This window comes from Dromiciops gliroides, chromosome 3 (genome assembly GCF_019393635.1).
Source record: "Dromiciops gliroides isolate mDroGli1 chromosome 3, mDroGli1.pri, whole genome shotgun sequence".
Lineage (NCBI taxonomy): Eukaryota > Metazoa > Chordata > Mammalia > Microbiotheria > Microbiotheriidae > Dromiciops > Dromiciops gliroides.
Window position 1 is genome coordinate 581,857,861 of NC_057863.1, and position 15,219 is coordinate 581,873,079.

Consider the following 15,219-nt stretch of genomic DNA (forward strand, 5'->3'; position numbering starts at 1 on the left):
TCTCCCTGGTTCATTATAAGTGTACTCAAGGACAGAGCCAAGACTGAGGAGGAAAGGCAATGACTTGCCTGAGCTTTCCCCAAGACTTCTCTAAATACCTTTAAATAATGCCATAAGACAATTTCTGGAGCATCAAAACCCACAAAAGGACAGGGTGAAATCATTTTCCAGGCAAAAACAACTTAGAAGGTCAGCAGGAAGGGTCTATCATACCAGGGTGAGAGTGGAGTGCAGTCAGATGCAGGCTTTACCATGGCAGTTATAGCCCCAGCAAATCAGAAGCAGGCCTTAGGAGCCACTGAATCATCAGCAGCAACTGCTTCTGGAATTCAGTCCACAGAAGGTAAGGGGATTGAAAAATTGTCCAGAAGGAGATTACAGGGATCTTTCTGTTAGCACTGATATAGGACTCTTGTTTTGTCCATACTCAGATCCAGTTTGCAGTGTTTGGTGGAGGTCCCAAGGTGGGCGGCAGCACTAGCACAAAAGAACTTACAGCCATAGTGGAGTTGGATGCTCCTCATAGTGTCAGGGCAGAAAATCAGGTTTGTAACACCTTAAAAAACAGACAAGACAAAATTGTAAAAGAGGTAAAAGAGCCAATGAGGAAAAGAAGTACCTTTAAAAGCCAAATTGGCCAAATGGAAAAGGAGGTATAAAAGCTTGTGGAAGAAAATGACTCCTTAAGGATTGAACAAATGGAAGCTAATGACTTTAGGAGAAATGAGGAAACAATAAAACAAAACCAAAAGCATTATAAATGTAGTCCCAACCAAGAAAAAACATATAACTCCACCCCCTAGAATCCCTGCATTTGGTCACTTTCTAAATTTAGGGTCCATGCTGCTATGTAAATGGATATTGTTTCTCTGTGTGATACACATATATGCATATGTATGTATGTATATATGAATATACACCCTCATATTCCCATCAAAATAACCAGGAGGGAATTGATCCCTTACCAGAAATCCCTGTAGATATGAGGGGTAACCAGGACAGTGATTAATTTCCTAAAGAAGCTGTTACTGAGGTTATGGGTAAGGAAAGAACTCAAACTCAAACTACATGACCTCTCCCCCACCACAGATCAAACTTCACTGGGGGTCAGAACGAAATGTCCTTTATGTCTGAATGCTCTAGATTCAAGTTACCCCTCTCACACTGATTCACTGAGTAGTTCTGAAAAAGTCACAACTTTTCTGAGCCACAGGAAATTCCCTAAGACTTTTCCTAATTAAACTATGGATGACTTTTAATGTTCTTTGGAGGAAGCTCCTATAGTAACAAAATGACAATTTTATTCTCTAAAGTTGTATTCAGATGCCTCATTGTAGCATAGTGATGGCTCTGAATTCTCAAAGGCAATTTCACTGGAGCTCAAGTGCTGGCTTGTTCTCCAAAGCTGGAGATGTTTCAAATATGGACCTAGTGACCAATTTTGTACTTGATGTTGAAAGACTAGACTGGCTTTGTTTAGAGAAAGTCATCAGTCACATGCTAGATTGATAAATGATGACTTTTTTACCTATAGCAACAATTCCTACTACTTCAAAGAAGTGGGTAGAACATAAATTGGTGGGGTTAAAATTCGTATATATCAAAGGATAGATCCTTAAAGTATTTAACTAATAATATAGGCCCTTTGCCTATATTATAGAACTTAAAACTATAAGTTTAAAGCCATTAAAATTGAGCTAAATTATTTGTTTGTCAAGGCTGACAAAGCAAAGAAACAATATTTTCAGTTGTGTCACTTGGTATCTAACAGGAATTTTAAAGCTGCTTCTTCACAGCCTCTATCACTCTCCTTTGTGAGCATCACAAGGGATCCAATGCTGAGTATTCAGGAAGCCTGAATGAAGGTGCCACATATTGTTATTATCCAGTGGCTATGGTCTCATGGATGACAGCCATGGTTTAGGATTCACTTCTCAATGAGACAGTGACAATGGAAGAGGCAATGACATCTGTGAGGAAGACCTCATCATTGGCCCCTAAGGAGACTCTGGGGGCCAAAGACATTCAGCCTCAGTAGTGCTGGTGTTCCACTGCGGCCTTCCCAGTACCCCTTTACTCTCCTTGGAATGCTCAGGACTCCATTTTGTCTGCTTAATCAGTCCCAAGGAGCTCAGCTAAGCTTCCTAACATCATAGTAACTTGGAATAGGAAAGGACCTTAGAGAAAACCTAGTTGAAGTTTTTCATTCACAGATGAGAAAACTAGGCCCAGAGAGGGAAAGAGGCTTGAAAAACATCATTCCTTGAGTCACTGACAGAGCTGGGATGAGAAATCAAGTCACTCTTTTTCTTTGTTTTCCCTGGTCATTAGGGAGAAAAGAGTAATCAGACCTCTGAGGAATTACTGTATTTAGAAATTAAGGTGATATAGGGGCTAAATTGGGTGGGGGTTCGTGTTCTGGATGCCTCAGATGCAGGGGGTATAAGTGGATCAAATTTTGAAGCTGCTTTTTACATATAAAAGTCCGATTTCATCTCTCATCCATTTACTGTTCCTTCTGTCACCACATGTTTTACCCCTAAGACACTTCACTGAAGTTCTTATTTCCTTGGATCAGAGCGAGCATGGAGTGGTAGTAAGGGGCCACTTCTGAGGAAACACTGGCAAAGGTCAGCCATGGAGGTGGGTCATGGAGTTGGTGGATAGAGCTAATGGAGACATGGGGTTCGGGCTTTCTCAGAGGAGAGTGTTGGGCATCCCATTAATTCTCCCAGTGGGAGGCCAGGGATCAAGGTAAAGAAAGAGGCAAAGGGAATGTAGTGGAAAGAAAGAATTCTGCACCTAGAATAAATGGACCTGACTCCAATTCTCAACTTTGCTTATTCATTCATTACCTGTGTGACCATGTGCAAGTTCCTTTACCTGTGTAGAGGTGAGGGTAGAAACCCTCCAATGTTCTTTCCAGATAGGACTCTAATTCAGTGACAACATTCCACGATGGATGGGTAGAAGGGGGCAAAAGAGATTTTGGCCATTAAGTCTCTTTGAACTGGAGGAACTCTCATGGGTGATCTCATCCAACTGACACAATATAAAGAGGACGTGGGTTTATTTTAAAGCATGAAAGATTGACAGTAGGTAAAAAATTTTAGGATTTTAGTTTTTGCAGGGACCGCTGTGAACTTGTGGAGAAGATTGACACCATGATTAAGAGAATGATGACATTAACTCACATTGATGTAGTCTTTTAAGATGTTCAAAACCATTCAAAATGTCAAAATGACAGTTATTCTGTCATTTGATCCTCACAACTTTCCTGTGAAGAAAGTTCTATCACCTCTTTTACAAATAAGGAAACTGAGACTAAGAGAAGTGAAATGACTTTCCATGGCCAGAAACGAATACCCATACAATAGGTGGAAATGTAAGCTTGGCAAAGCAGTTTATATTTTTGTGTCATTTGAGCCTCACAACAACTCTGTGAAGTGGGTGCTATCATTATCCCCATTTTATAGATGAGGAAACTGAGGTTGATAGAGACTAGTTGATTTCCCCAGAATCACAGAGCTAGTAAGTTTCTGAGGCAGGAGTCTAACTGAGACTTTTCTGATTCCAAGTTTGGTGCTCCAGACTAGGTGACACCTGTTAAGTATCCTGCTTTTTCTTGAATACTTCCAAGGATAGGCAGGCCACTCTCTCATATCATCAAGTTCTATAGTTGGAAAATGCAACAATTTGAAATTATCTCTATTACTGAATTTAAATTGGCCTTCAAATGAGCTCAAACCATTGCTGATTTAGCTGTTGTCTCTGGAGCTAGATGCGGCTTGGGGGAGTAATATCTTATTCTAAGTTATCTCTTTTCCATGATGTCATAGCATAGAGAAATTAGTGTGACAGCCCTGGATCCTGTTAGGGGCCACTATGTTAAGACAGAGGTTTTAGCCATAAGACTTTATGGACCTTAGAACATGTTTTTAAAGGGATTGGGGGATTGACTTTGAGAGAATAATTACAATCCCTCTAAGTCTAAATTTCCCTTAAGGAGAGGGTCAGTTCATATTCTATTTCTCTATGCCTTAGTTGTATCTATGTGGCATAGCGGATAGATCACTGGACCAGAAATAAGGAAGACCCATGTTCTAATCAAACCCCAGACCTTGCTAGTGTGTGACCCTAGAGAAGCCACTTTGTTTTTTTTTAAAAACAATTTTTGACAAGTCACTTTAACCTTTATTTGCCTAAGTTTCCTCAGTTGTAAAATAGGTATAGTAATGCAACCTAATTCACAGTGCTGTTGTGAGGATTAATGAAATAATATTTATAAAACACTTAGCACAGTACCTGGTATATAGTAGTTGTTTAATAAATGCTTCCTCCTTTTTCTGTTGCTCCTTCTTCTTCCTTAATCCTTTACTCTTTCCTTCTTTTCCTCCCTACCTCCCTTCCTCTCTCCCTCCCTCCCTTCCTTCCTTCCTTCCTTCCTTCCTTCCTTCCTTCCTTCCTTCCTTCCTTCCTTCCTTCCTTCCTTCCTTCCTTCCTTCCTTTTTTCTTCCCTTTTTCCCTCTCTCCTTCCCTCTCTTCCTTCCTTTTTTCTTCCTATGCACTGGCTACTGGACTCATCTAGATGGACTCTTTTCAAACTAATATGTCCAGGAAGAGAGAAGGTAAGTTGGAATGGAGTGAGTGAAATTTATTAAAACAACTGCTGCTTAACTCATCCATGGAGAAACAAGGGCTCAGAAAAGTGACTAATTATAATCTATAGCACAAAATGTTAGACTGGATGATTTCTAAGAGCCATTTTCATTTTAACTTCCTCATTCTGGGTATGAAGAATCAGAAAATATATACAAGTGAGGTGACTTGCCGAGGGTCACTTACTTTCTCTGTAATAGGCAGAGCCAGGATTAGAAGCCTCATGCCTCATGTTCTTCTGACCTCATGCTCAAGCCACTGACTCATGTTGTGTGCCATTCTTCCCTTCTATGATGTATCCCACTCTTCAAGTTTATAACTCTGTGCCACAAAAACAATCTTTCATGCTCTGCAGCCCAGGTATTCACTGTCTGTCTACCGCTTGCTAAACTATGTACACTTATAGCAGGCAGGGCTAAAAGGTGGAACATTAAGTTATTTTTTTATTATTATTATTTTTTTTGCAGTACAATGGGAGTTAAGTGACTTGCCCAGGGTCACACAGCTAGTAAGTGTCAAGTGTCTGAGGCCGGATTTGAACTCAGGTACTCCTGAATCCAGGGCCGGTGCTTTATCCACTGCACCACCTAGCCACCCCGAACATTAAGTTATACTTGAGATACCCTACCAGTTGCAATGTTCTTTCTTCTACATATGCTTCCCCAGGGCTGAGGCTTATCTTGTTTGTGTTTTTGTATCTCTACTACCTTCTACTTTGCCTGCCTGACATTTAGTAAGTCCTCACTTAATACTTGTTGAAACATTTGCACTGAATTATATGTAAGAAGTTTTTGGCTAGTTCTCTATTTTAGGAGTTAATACCTTCTCTTAAGACTTAGAAACATGTCTCTAACATAGCATGTTTCCATATGCCCAGATTCTGGCCTTGTGAGTCCTGAGAAGATTCTTGTCTTGAGATTATGTAATGAATTATTAATCGTGGTATAAATAAAATTATTTATAAAATTATAATAAAAACTCACAATTATATAATGTGTGGTCTACAAAGCTGTTTCATAGGATTGTATATTTAAAGTTAATGGTGGCCTTACAAGTCATTGAGTCTAGTCCCTTCATTTTACAGACGAGGAAACTGAGAGCCAGGCAGGTTGAACAATCTGTACAAGGTTGTGGAATAAGTAGCAGAATTAGGATTTGAAACCTGGTCCTCTGTGACTACAAAACCTTTGTGTTTTCTACTTTATCACACTTCCTACTACAATTTTTGCTTATTAAAAATCAAATTGGAAGGAACCTCTCAAAATTCATACCTAAAGGGAAATTTTCTCTACAACAATCTTTGCAGGAATTCTTTAATCTTTGCATAAGAGACTTGAGTACTTGTAAATAAATTTTGTCCAGAGCCAGCCTATTTCAATTATGTTTAATTTCATTGTTAGGAATCCCCCCCACTATTGTGATAAACTTGTTTATTTGTAATTAAATTTTTTATCCTACTTCTGTCCTTCAGGAAAGACAGAAAAATATGTATTCTATTCTGTTATATTTACTTTTAATTTATATTTTAATCAGAAAAATTCCATTTGTTCCCCTTTCTAATCCTCCTTCCACTAAATTGAGAATGAAAGAAAAACAAAACCCCTGCCACAAACATTTATAATCAAAGAAAATAAATTTTAGCTTTGTCTGTTTAAAAATAAAGTATGACTTTTATGTACTTTGGGTCCTTTACCTCTATCAGGAGTTGGGTAATGTGAGAAATGATTATTTGTAATCAATATTTTGGTGGGATTCAGAACTCACCCTCTTCTTTCAATGCCCTGATTTCTCCCACTCCAAAGTTCTTGATAAAATTAAATTGACTCTCCTCAATCTTAGTCAGGTCCATCTAACTTCGCAAGGAATTCAAGTGAGGTGGAGAAGCTCATTGTGTTCTACCCAAGCTTGGGTGGAGACAGGTCTTTGGGTTAGATAGGAAGGCCTCTCCTCAAAGGAGGAGTCACTCAGGCCACCCATTGAAAATGATATGAATTCTTTGAATTGATAGCTCAAGACTGGGGGTTGCCTGGTATAGTTCTTCATTTTTTCCTTTTCTTTCTTTTTCTGTTTTGTTTTGTTTTGCAAGGCAATGAGGGTTAAGTGACTTACCTAGGGTCACACAGATAGTAATTGTTAAGTGTCTGAGGCTGGATTTGAACTCAGGTCCTCCTGAATCCAGGGCTGGTACTTCATTCACTGCATCACCTAGCTGCCCCAGTCCTTTATTTTAATATAATCTACTTCCAAATTAAGCTAACTATACATTCGATTGCTGTTCAGTGGAACACCTTTAGTCCAACAGGCATAAAATTTGAAGAAGTAGTCACATGGTTTCTTTTCAGTGTCTTTCCTGTCTTGATTGATAAAACTGATTATGTTACCCAGAATTTTGTCTCTTATACTTATTTTATTCATCACAGTATCTTGTTTCATCATGAGTCCTTTGGAGTTATGGTTAGTAATTATCCTGATCAGAGTTCCTGCTTCTTTCAAAGTTGTTTGTTTTTGATATATTGTCATTGTATTAAATGTTCTCCTGGTTTTGGTTACTTCACTATGCATCAGTTTAAACAAGTCTTCCTAGGTTTATCTTAAAATGTTCCCTAGATCATTTCTTAAAGCACAATAGTAATCTATCACATTAACATATTTTAATTTGTTCACCAATTCTCCAATTTTTAATACATCCCAAGATTACTATTCTTTGACACCTCAGAAAAACTAAAATTCTTTTTCTACATTCTTAGAGTTTGTTTTACTTAGCACAATTCACTCTTTTACTCTACCTTCCCTCTGATTCTCCCTTCTCCCTCCTTCCCCTTTTCTCCTTTCTCTCTGTTGAATGAAATGTATTTCTGCATTGAACTGTGTGTAGGTGGGTCTATTCTTTCCTTGAGGTAGTTTAGGTTATAGTGAGGTTCAAGTGTCAGATGTTCCTTCCACTACTTTCTCCTTGATTGTATAGAAGTCTTCTTTCCCAACTTGCTTATGTAAGAGGAAGATGAGAGAGGTCAAGATGAAGAAAGAGAGAGACAGAGACACAGAGAGTTCAGACAGAAGCAGAAAGACAGAGACTTGACAATACAAATGAACAAACCCTAGTTGAATACATATGTCTAGCTCAAAAAGCTTATATGAGGGATAGTGTTACACTATTGCCTTTCTGGGTTAATGGTCATCTATGTGCCTTACTTGAAGAAGAAAGACCAGAAAAATCAGAAATGTCAGTGTCACCTAGATATGTAAGAGAAACAAGTCCTTTTTAAAAACTACATTTGCACAGATGTCACCCATTAAAAGTAGTAGCCTAGGGTTCCTGATCTCTGGTGTCTGATCGCTTTTGTGCCTTTGTCTGCAGGAAAGAAGTCTTCCCTGTGATGTTGAGCTCTCATTCCAACCACTTATTATTGAACACAACTACTTTCATACTTGTCGGTGTCCCAGGGCTGGAGGCAGCCCACCTTTGGCTGGCAGTCCCACTGAGTGCCATGTACTCTGTAGCACTATTAGGAAATATCATCATTGTGACTGTGATCTGGACAGACAGTGCCCTGCATGAGCCCATGTATCACTTCCTGTGTGTCCTGGCTGCTGTGGACATTGTCATGTCAACATCAGTGATCCCCAAAATGTTGAACATCTTCTGGTCAGGCAATGGCATCATTGGCTTTGCTGCCTGTTTCACCCAGATGTACATTGTCCATGCCACCACAGCAATAGAAACAGGGTTACTCCTGGCCATGGCCTTTGACCGCTATATAGCCATCTGTAAACCTCTGCACTACCAAACCATCCTCACACTACAGACTATGATAGGGTTGGGCATGGGCATCATAGCAAGGGCTATCACAGCTATGACTCCAATGACCTGGATGGTGGTCCATCTGCCATACTGTGCTTCCCATGTGGTCCCCCATTCCTACTGTGAACACATGGCTGTGGCCAAGCTGGCATGTGCTGATCACATGCCCAGCAGTCTTTATAGCTTGATTGTTTCCTTCATTATTGTGGGGATTGATGTGATCTTCATTGCTATTTCTTACAGTCTGATCCTAAGGGCTGTGTTCAGTCTGCCCTCTCGAGATGCACGGGTCAAAGCACTCAGCACATGTGGTTCACATGTGAGTGTCATGGCTCTCTTCTACTTGCCAGGCATATTGTCCATCTATATGGCCTGGTTAGGGCAGCATGTGGTTCCTTTGCACACCCAGGTGCTACTGGCTGATTTTTACCTAGTCATCCCTCCTATGATGAACCCTCTTATCTATGGCCTGAAGACAAAGCATATCCGGGAGAGAGTGTGGAATGCAGTGACCAACAGCCTCCCTGGCTGTATATGCCAAAACTCAGCAAAAGAGAAAAGACCTACGCAAGTGTTTGTAATAGAACACAGTGAAGCCAGATATGGGGCACAGGCTCAGAAGTAAGTGGGGATATTGAAATGTTGTTTTCATGTCTACCATTCATTCCTGGCACATCTTACACTGGGGATTTTGTAGATCTCAAACCATATTGGCAATCATCCTACAAAAATTGTTTCTAAACTATTGATGGTTTTTCCAGCACTCTGGTATTTATACTTCCTATCTTGGGTCTTCTGTCAAAAAGCATTCATTTAATTTGGTGTTATGCCAGGAAGTCAAAAAGCAATTATTGAAACTTCTATGTGCTACATACCTTGTTAACTAGTCAGGATACAAAGAAAGGTAAAATCATGAATTTGGCTCTCAAGGATTTTAAACTCTAATAGAAGTTCAGGGAATTGGTAACAGCATCCTATAAAAGCCAGGATTTGGGCCAAGACTTGAAGGAAGCTACATATTGAAGGCATTTTAGTCTTTTCATATCCACTGATATAACACATTAAAATGCCAATCCCACATGGAGGGGGTTTCATTCTAGCTCTATAAAATATATTTTTTCACAGTTTGATTGGTATGGCATTCACTAAATAGATTAATTTAAGTAGGATTATCATTTTTATTATATTGATTCAGCCTATCCATGAGCAATTAATACTTTTTCCAATTGTTTAAATCTGACTTTATTTTTGTGAGAAGTGTTTTGTAGCTGTGTTCATATAATTCCTGGGTTTGTCTTGTCAGGTAGACTCCCAAGTAATTTATACTGTATACAGTTATTTTAAATGGAATTTCTCTTTCTATCTGTTGCTATTGGAGTTTAATATATAGAAATGCTGATAATTTATGTGGATATATTCTATATCCTGCTACTTTGCTAAAGTTGTTAATAATCTCAAGTAGTTTTTAGTTGATTCTCTAGGATTTTCTAAGTAGAACATCATGTTATACGTCACTCAAAATCTTCCCTCCTTCCTGCAGTGCAATTTCTTTCTCACCTCTTTATTTTTTTTTGGGGGGGGGTCATGAAAAAAAGCAATAGCATGGGAAAAGATATGCAAAATTTTTTCAAGGGAAACAATTCCTGAAAAAGCAGAATTAGCCGATTTTTTTGCTTGACCAGGAATGCTTTCTACAAGAGTTTTTAATCTGTTGTCTGTGTGTGTGTGTGTATGTGTTGGCATTCTGATAAAGTCTAGGGATCCCTTAACAAGGTAATAATATTGAAAAAAAAACCTTTTAACTGAAGGAATTGCTAAATTTCAGTTAGATATTAGCAAAAATAAATTTGCTAGGCAGCAGCTAGTTGGCACAGTGGATAAAGCACCAGCCTTGGATTCAGGAGGACTTGAGTTCAAATCTGGTCTCAGACACTTGACACTTACTAGCTGTGTGACTCTGGGCAAGTCACTTAACCCTCATTGTCCCCCCCCCCAAAATAAATTTGCTATATTCTTCTTCAAAAGAATACTGAATTCTTGTGGAAATCTGTTGTCTCAGAGTGCTAAGAAAATCTATGCACATTTTAAAACTTGCCCAATCTATTTTTTTTTTGTCCCATGATGCTCATTTCTTTTACAGGCTGGTGAGGAACTTGGTGTTGAAAGGAAAAGAGGAGTATTTACTCCCAAAGTGACTGGGATCTACATGGAAGTATTTTTTTAACAGTTTACTTTTCATCCTGCCTGATGGTTTTAATAGATGAAATGACTGACTATGAGTAGCAAAATATTCCCTGAATCAGGAAGGACATGTCAAATAAGAGAAGAATCCAAGTAATATACTCAGGTTCAAAAAAATAGGTAGGAGAAAACCTGTATTTTTCTTATTTGGTGGAATATTTCCAATCACATATTTAGCTCTTCATCATACCTAGGTGCCATTTGACTTTTCTCTCAGCCTTAGGAGAGTTCATGTCCACATAAAGAAGGGAATATGTTATTCCTATGTAGTTGTAATGCCATCTTAAGACAAAAAATAAGGTACTTACATGATATCCTTTGTTAATAAACTAACTTTTTATGTGATAGTTTGCTAGTCAATAAATTGAAAAAGCAGGTTACTGACCAGGTACCAGTAGTTCTGGTAATGCCACTATTTTGCATGCCTCGAACACATGTCATCTCTACCAATTGTCAAATAGATTGTTTTAAAAACTGTATAAATTTATATTAACATCATAGTGATAAATCATTCTATTCTTGAGCACAAAACTGGCTGTCCTATTTGCATTTTAGATACATTATATGTCTACTGGATGGAGTATGCATTGGAGAGTGGAGACACTATAACAGCTAGACTTATGTTATGATAAACCAGCTGAGAAGTGATGAAGGGCTACATCTGGGCAGTGTATATTGAAATGAAGATAATAGGAATGATAGAAATATTGTGGAGTCAGGATCAATGGGACTTGTATTTAATTGACTTTTCTTTCTTTTTCATCTCCCATATCCAATGATGACTGAAGTTTTAGGTTTGGCCAATTAAGAGAAAAATGGTACAACAGGAAAAGGGAAGTTGGGACAAAGAACATGTTTTGTGAGGAAGATGTTCAGTTTCTAAAATGTAGAATTTAAAGTGCTAGTGAAACATTCTTTTATTGAGCAAACATTTATTATGTGCCTAAATTGTACCCCTTTAAATTGTGGGTATCCTCTAACTGCTGTCCTTGGCCCTCTTCTTTCTCCATACATTTTCCTTTAATGATTTCATCTACTACTATTTAGTTACCACTATCATGAAGCTGACTCATATCCATATCTTCACCCACTATCTTCTCCCAAGGACTCCATTCTCTATTTCTGGTAACATGATGTAAAACCTAGATATATGCAGAGATATTTGGTATTCTGATCAGAAACCTTTAATTTTTCCCTCAAAACCTGCCCTCCTTACTTCCACATTCTATTGAATGCACTTCAGTTAACCAGTACTCATAAGCTCAGTTTCATCTTGGACTATTCTCTGTCCCTCACCCAAGACATTAAAAAATTTTCTTTTTAGATATAAGGATAAGTTGAGACATAGCACTTTATAGGATGGTAGGAACTATGTCTCAACTTATCCTTGTATATGAGTTGAGTCTTAGAAGAAATGTAGGAAATGAAGGAGAGTGAATGATCTTTTTTAAATAGTTAGGGGAGGAAAAGTCTCTAGTCTTCAGTCAGAGAGAGTGAGGTGCAGAGCATTTTGAGGGGGTATAATTTGACCTTTAACAAGATAATACTAATAATCTTTCTTTTACTTTAAATTAGTGTCATTGCTTTTTAATTTTATCATTGGTTGTGATGTTTAAAATCTAAATGTGGGTCCTAATCTGCACCCCCCCCCAGTTTTGGGGAGAAAACTGGTTAAGATTTACTGATAAATTCAGCAAGAGTTTAGGCTTTTAAGGATTTCTTAAAGTGTATTAGAAGTTAGTGAAGAGAGAGTCAGTATAGCCAGAGAGAAACCCGTGCTTTTCCTAGTAGTCCATGTGAAGTTCCTCACCACACCAAAGTCCTGGATGGAAAGGGGGACCCTCCTGTTCTCTGTCTCTGCTGCCACTAAGCAAGTTCCAGACCAAAAGAAGGAGATCCAGCAAGGCAGCCTCAACTTCCTAGTTCCTGTCTCCCTCCCCAAAAGGGAAGGTCCTTCAAGCTGATTGGTTGAGGGTCATCTCCTGCTAATGTCAGTAGTCCACAGCCTCTGAGAACAACACCCCACTCAGGGCCAGCCAGGGATGGTCTTGATTTAATTATTTTTAAGTAGGTAGTCAGTCAGTTTCTCAGTCTCACTCAATTCAAACAATTCTAAATCAATGTTCAGGTAGGGCCCCAGAGCATCTGCCAAATCCCATTATTTTATAACATGGTATGTATTTTCTTCGAATCTTTTGCATTATTCTGGATCACTTCATGTAAGCCTTTCTGTTTCATTCAATTCTTTCCATTTGTTATCATTATGATGCAATTATATTACATTACATACTAGCACAGAATCATAAAGTCAATAGGTGCTTCACAAAAGCTTGTTGGTGGATGGATTGATCTGCCATAATTTGTTCAGCCAGGCTTCTTTCATTGGATTTGCTTCTATTTTCTTTTATTCCACATTTATAGTGATACTATAAATATTTTTATACAGATATAATTTTCCTCATCCCCTGTCAAATAATCTCTTTGATATAGGATTTCTCAGTATGAATAATTTTGCAACATGAGCAATTCTATGCTATTTTTCAAAATGATCATACCAATTCACAGCCATGCCAACAGTAAATTATCATTTCTGTTCCCTCATAGTCCCATCAACATTTATTTTTTCCATTTGGATAAAGAACCTGACCTTGGTGTTAAGAAAACATGGATTCAAGTCCTGCCCCTGACACATGCTGATTTTGCACCCTTTGCAAGTCTCCTAACCACTCAGTACCCTAGGAAGCTGTAGAAAGATTCCCAATTGCATTACAATATCTTAATCCCTTCCTGGGAATTCCCTTCACTGATAAAATCACAAATCTCAACCCTTATTACCAAAAGTGATAATTTAGAGTTACTTGAATTTGCATTTATGTGGCTATTAGTGTATAACACTTTTTTTTCCCCAGATGGCTGTTGATAATTCTTGTCTTCCCTTAAAAACTACCCTTTTATTTATTTTGACAAATTGCCTTTTAGGGAATGGTTCTTAAAGTGACAGATGTTAAAACACACATAGATTTTATATTTCAGCTCTTTATTAGAAATGTTTAAAGCAAAGAGGTATTTCACAGTATGAATCTATTGGTCTCACTGTTACAATGTTTATTTGTTCAAATATATTATTTTTAAAATTTTTGTTTAAATTTATTTTATCTTCCAGAACTTACTTTATAGAGAGAATAGCAATTTCTTTGCTACTGGGAAAGTAGGAAAGTAGTGATAAATTTCTTCTAGCCCCTCTCCTGGGGATGATTTACATGGACCTAGGGTATGGAACACAAGTATGATAGAAGCTGAATCGAATTTTGATGCCCTAATCAAAATAATAGTGTAAATTCAAGGACTAACATCTAAAAAAAGGAAAATGCTTCGAAGCACTGTCCTAATCCTAAAACCCTTTTCAGTGGCTGCATGTGACTATGGGTTTAACACAGTGGTCCTGAAATAGCTCTTGAGATTATGTGCTAAAAGGCATTTTCCATATATGGAAAAATGTTCTGACAACTACTCGTAAGCAGAGAGCAGCAGTAGAGACCCAATAAAAAGAGGCTCAGTGGAGACTGGTAGATTTGGAGAAAATATCAGAGTAAAGGTGCTAGCATTGTGGGGGATTGAGAAGGATTTCTTGCAGAAAGATGGATTTTAGCTAAAGAACTAAGAAAGCCAGAGGGTGGAGACAAGGAGGGGGACCATTCTAGACCTGTGAGAAAGACAGTGGAAAAGCATGAGAAATGAAGTGACATGTGCCACAAATAACAAGGAGGCCAGAGTCACCATTATAGATTATGTGAAAGGGAGTTGGGTATAAAAAGGACTGGAAAGGTAAGAAGGTGATAGTTTAAGAAAGGATTAAGAAGCCAAATAGGAAAATAGGAATACCACTGGAATTTATTGAGTAGAAGAATGACAAAATCTTATCTCTTTTTTAGGAAAGTCACAGGCAATTGAGTGTAGGATAGAGTGAAGTCAGAAGAAATGAAGCAGGGACTCCTATTCACAGATATTATAATAATACTGTTTGAGGTGATGTGGGTTTCCACCAGGGTAAAGACAGAGTCAGAGGAGAGAGGAACAGTAAAAAAAGAAAGTATATAGAAGTAACATTGACAATACTTGGCAATACATTGGCTATGGAGCTTGAGAGTGAGTAATTGAGGATGAAACCTAGGTTATAAGCCCGGGTGACTGGGAGTTTGGTGGTATCCTTAACAATAATAAGGGAATCAGGAAGAGTAGGGTTTGGGAAGAAAGATAATATGTTCTATTTTAGACTTGTTGAGTCTATGATGTCTATGGGACATTCAGTTCAAGGTATTCAGTATAAGCAGTTGGAGATAGAAATCTAGAGGTCAAGAGAGAAGAGTGTGACTGACAATGTCAAAGGCTGCAAAGATAGGCTAGGATTCTATCAGGACTGATTAATTAAATAAGAGTTTATGAACCACAATGTCCTTTAAAAGTCAACAGTATGAAGCACAAGCTTTCTTTCTAGACTCAAGGTTATATCTAGCTTT

The 15,219-nt window shown here is 38.2% G+C and overlaps 1 protein-coding gene across 1 annotated transcript; it reads left to right on the forward strand.

The window, feature by feature from the left end:
• The first annotated feature begins 252 nt into the window (after positions 1–252).
• Positions 253–9,086, forward strand: LOC122748013 (olfactory receptor 52I1-like). The gene is made up of 3 exons (XM_043993755.1): positions 253–343; positions 7,080–7,113; positions 8,018–9,086. Exons 1-3 carry the CDS (start codon positions 253–255, stop codon positions 9,084–9,086), a joined length of 1,194 nt encoding a protein of 397 aa, XP_043849690.1.
• Positions 9,087–15,219: the final 6,133 nt, after the last annotated feature.

Coding starts and splice junctions, on each gene's coding strand:
- LOC122748013 (XM_043993755.1), top strand. CDS start 253: ATGGCAGTTATAGCCCCAGCAAATCAGAAGCAGGCCTTAGGAGCCACT. Junction 344..7,079: donor TGGAATTCAGTCCACAGAAG/GTAAGGGGATTG, acceptor TATTCATCACAG/TATCTTGTTTCATCATGAGT. Junction 7,114..8,017: donor ATGAGTCCTTTGGAGTTATG/GTTAGTAATTAT, acceptor CTTTGTCTGCAG/GAAAGAAGTCTTCCCTGTGA.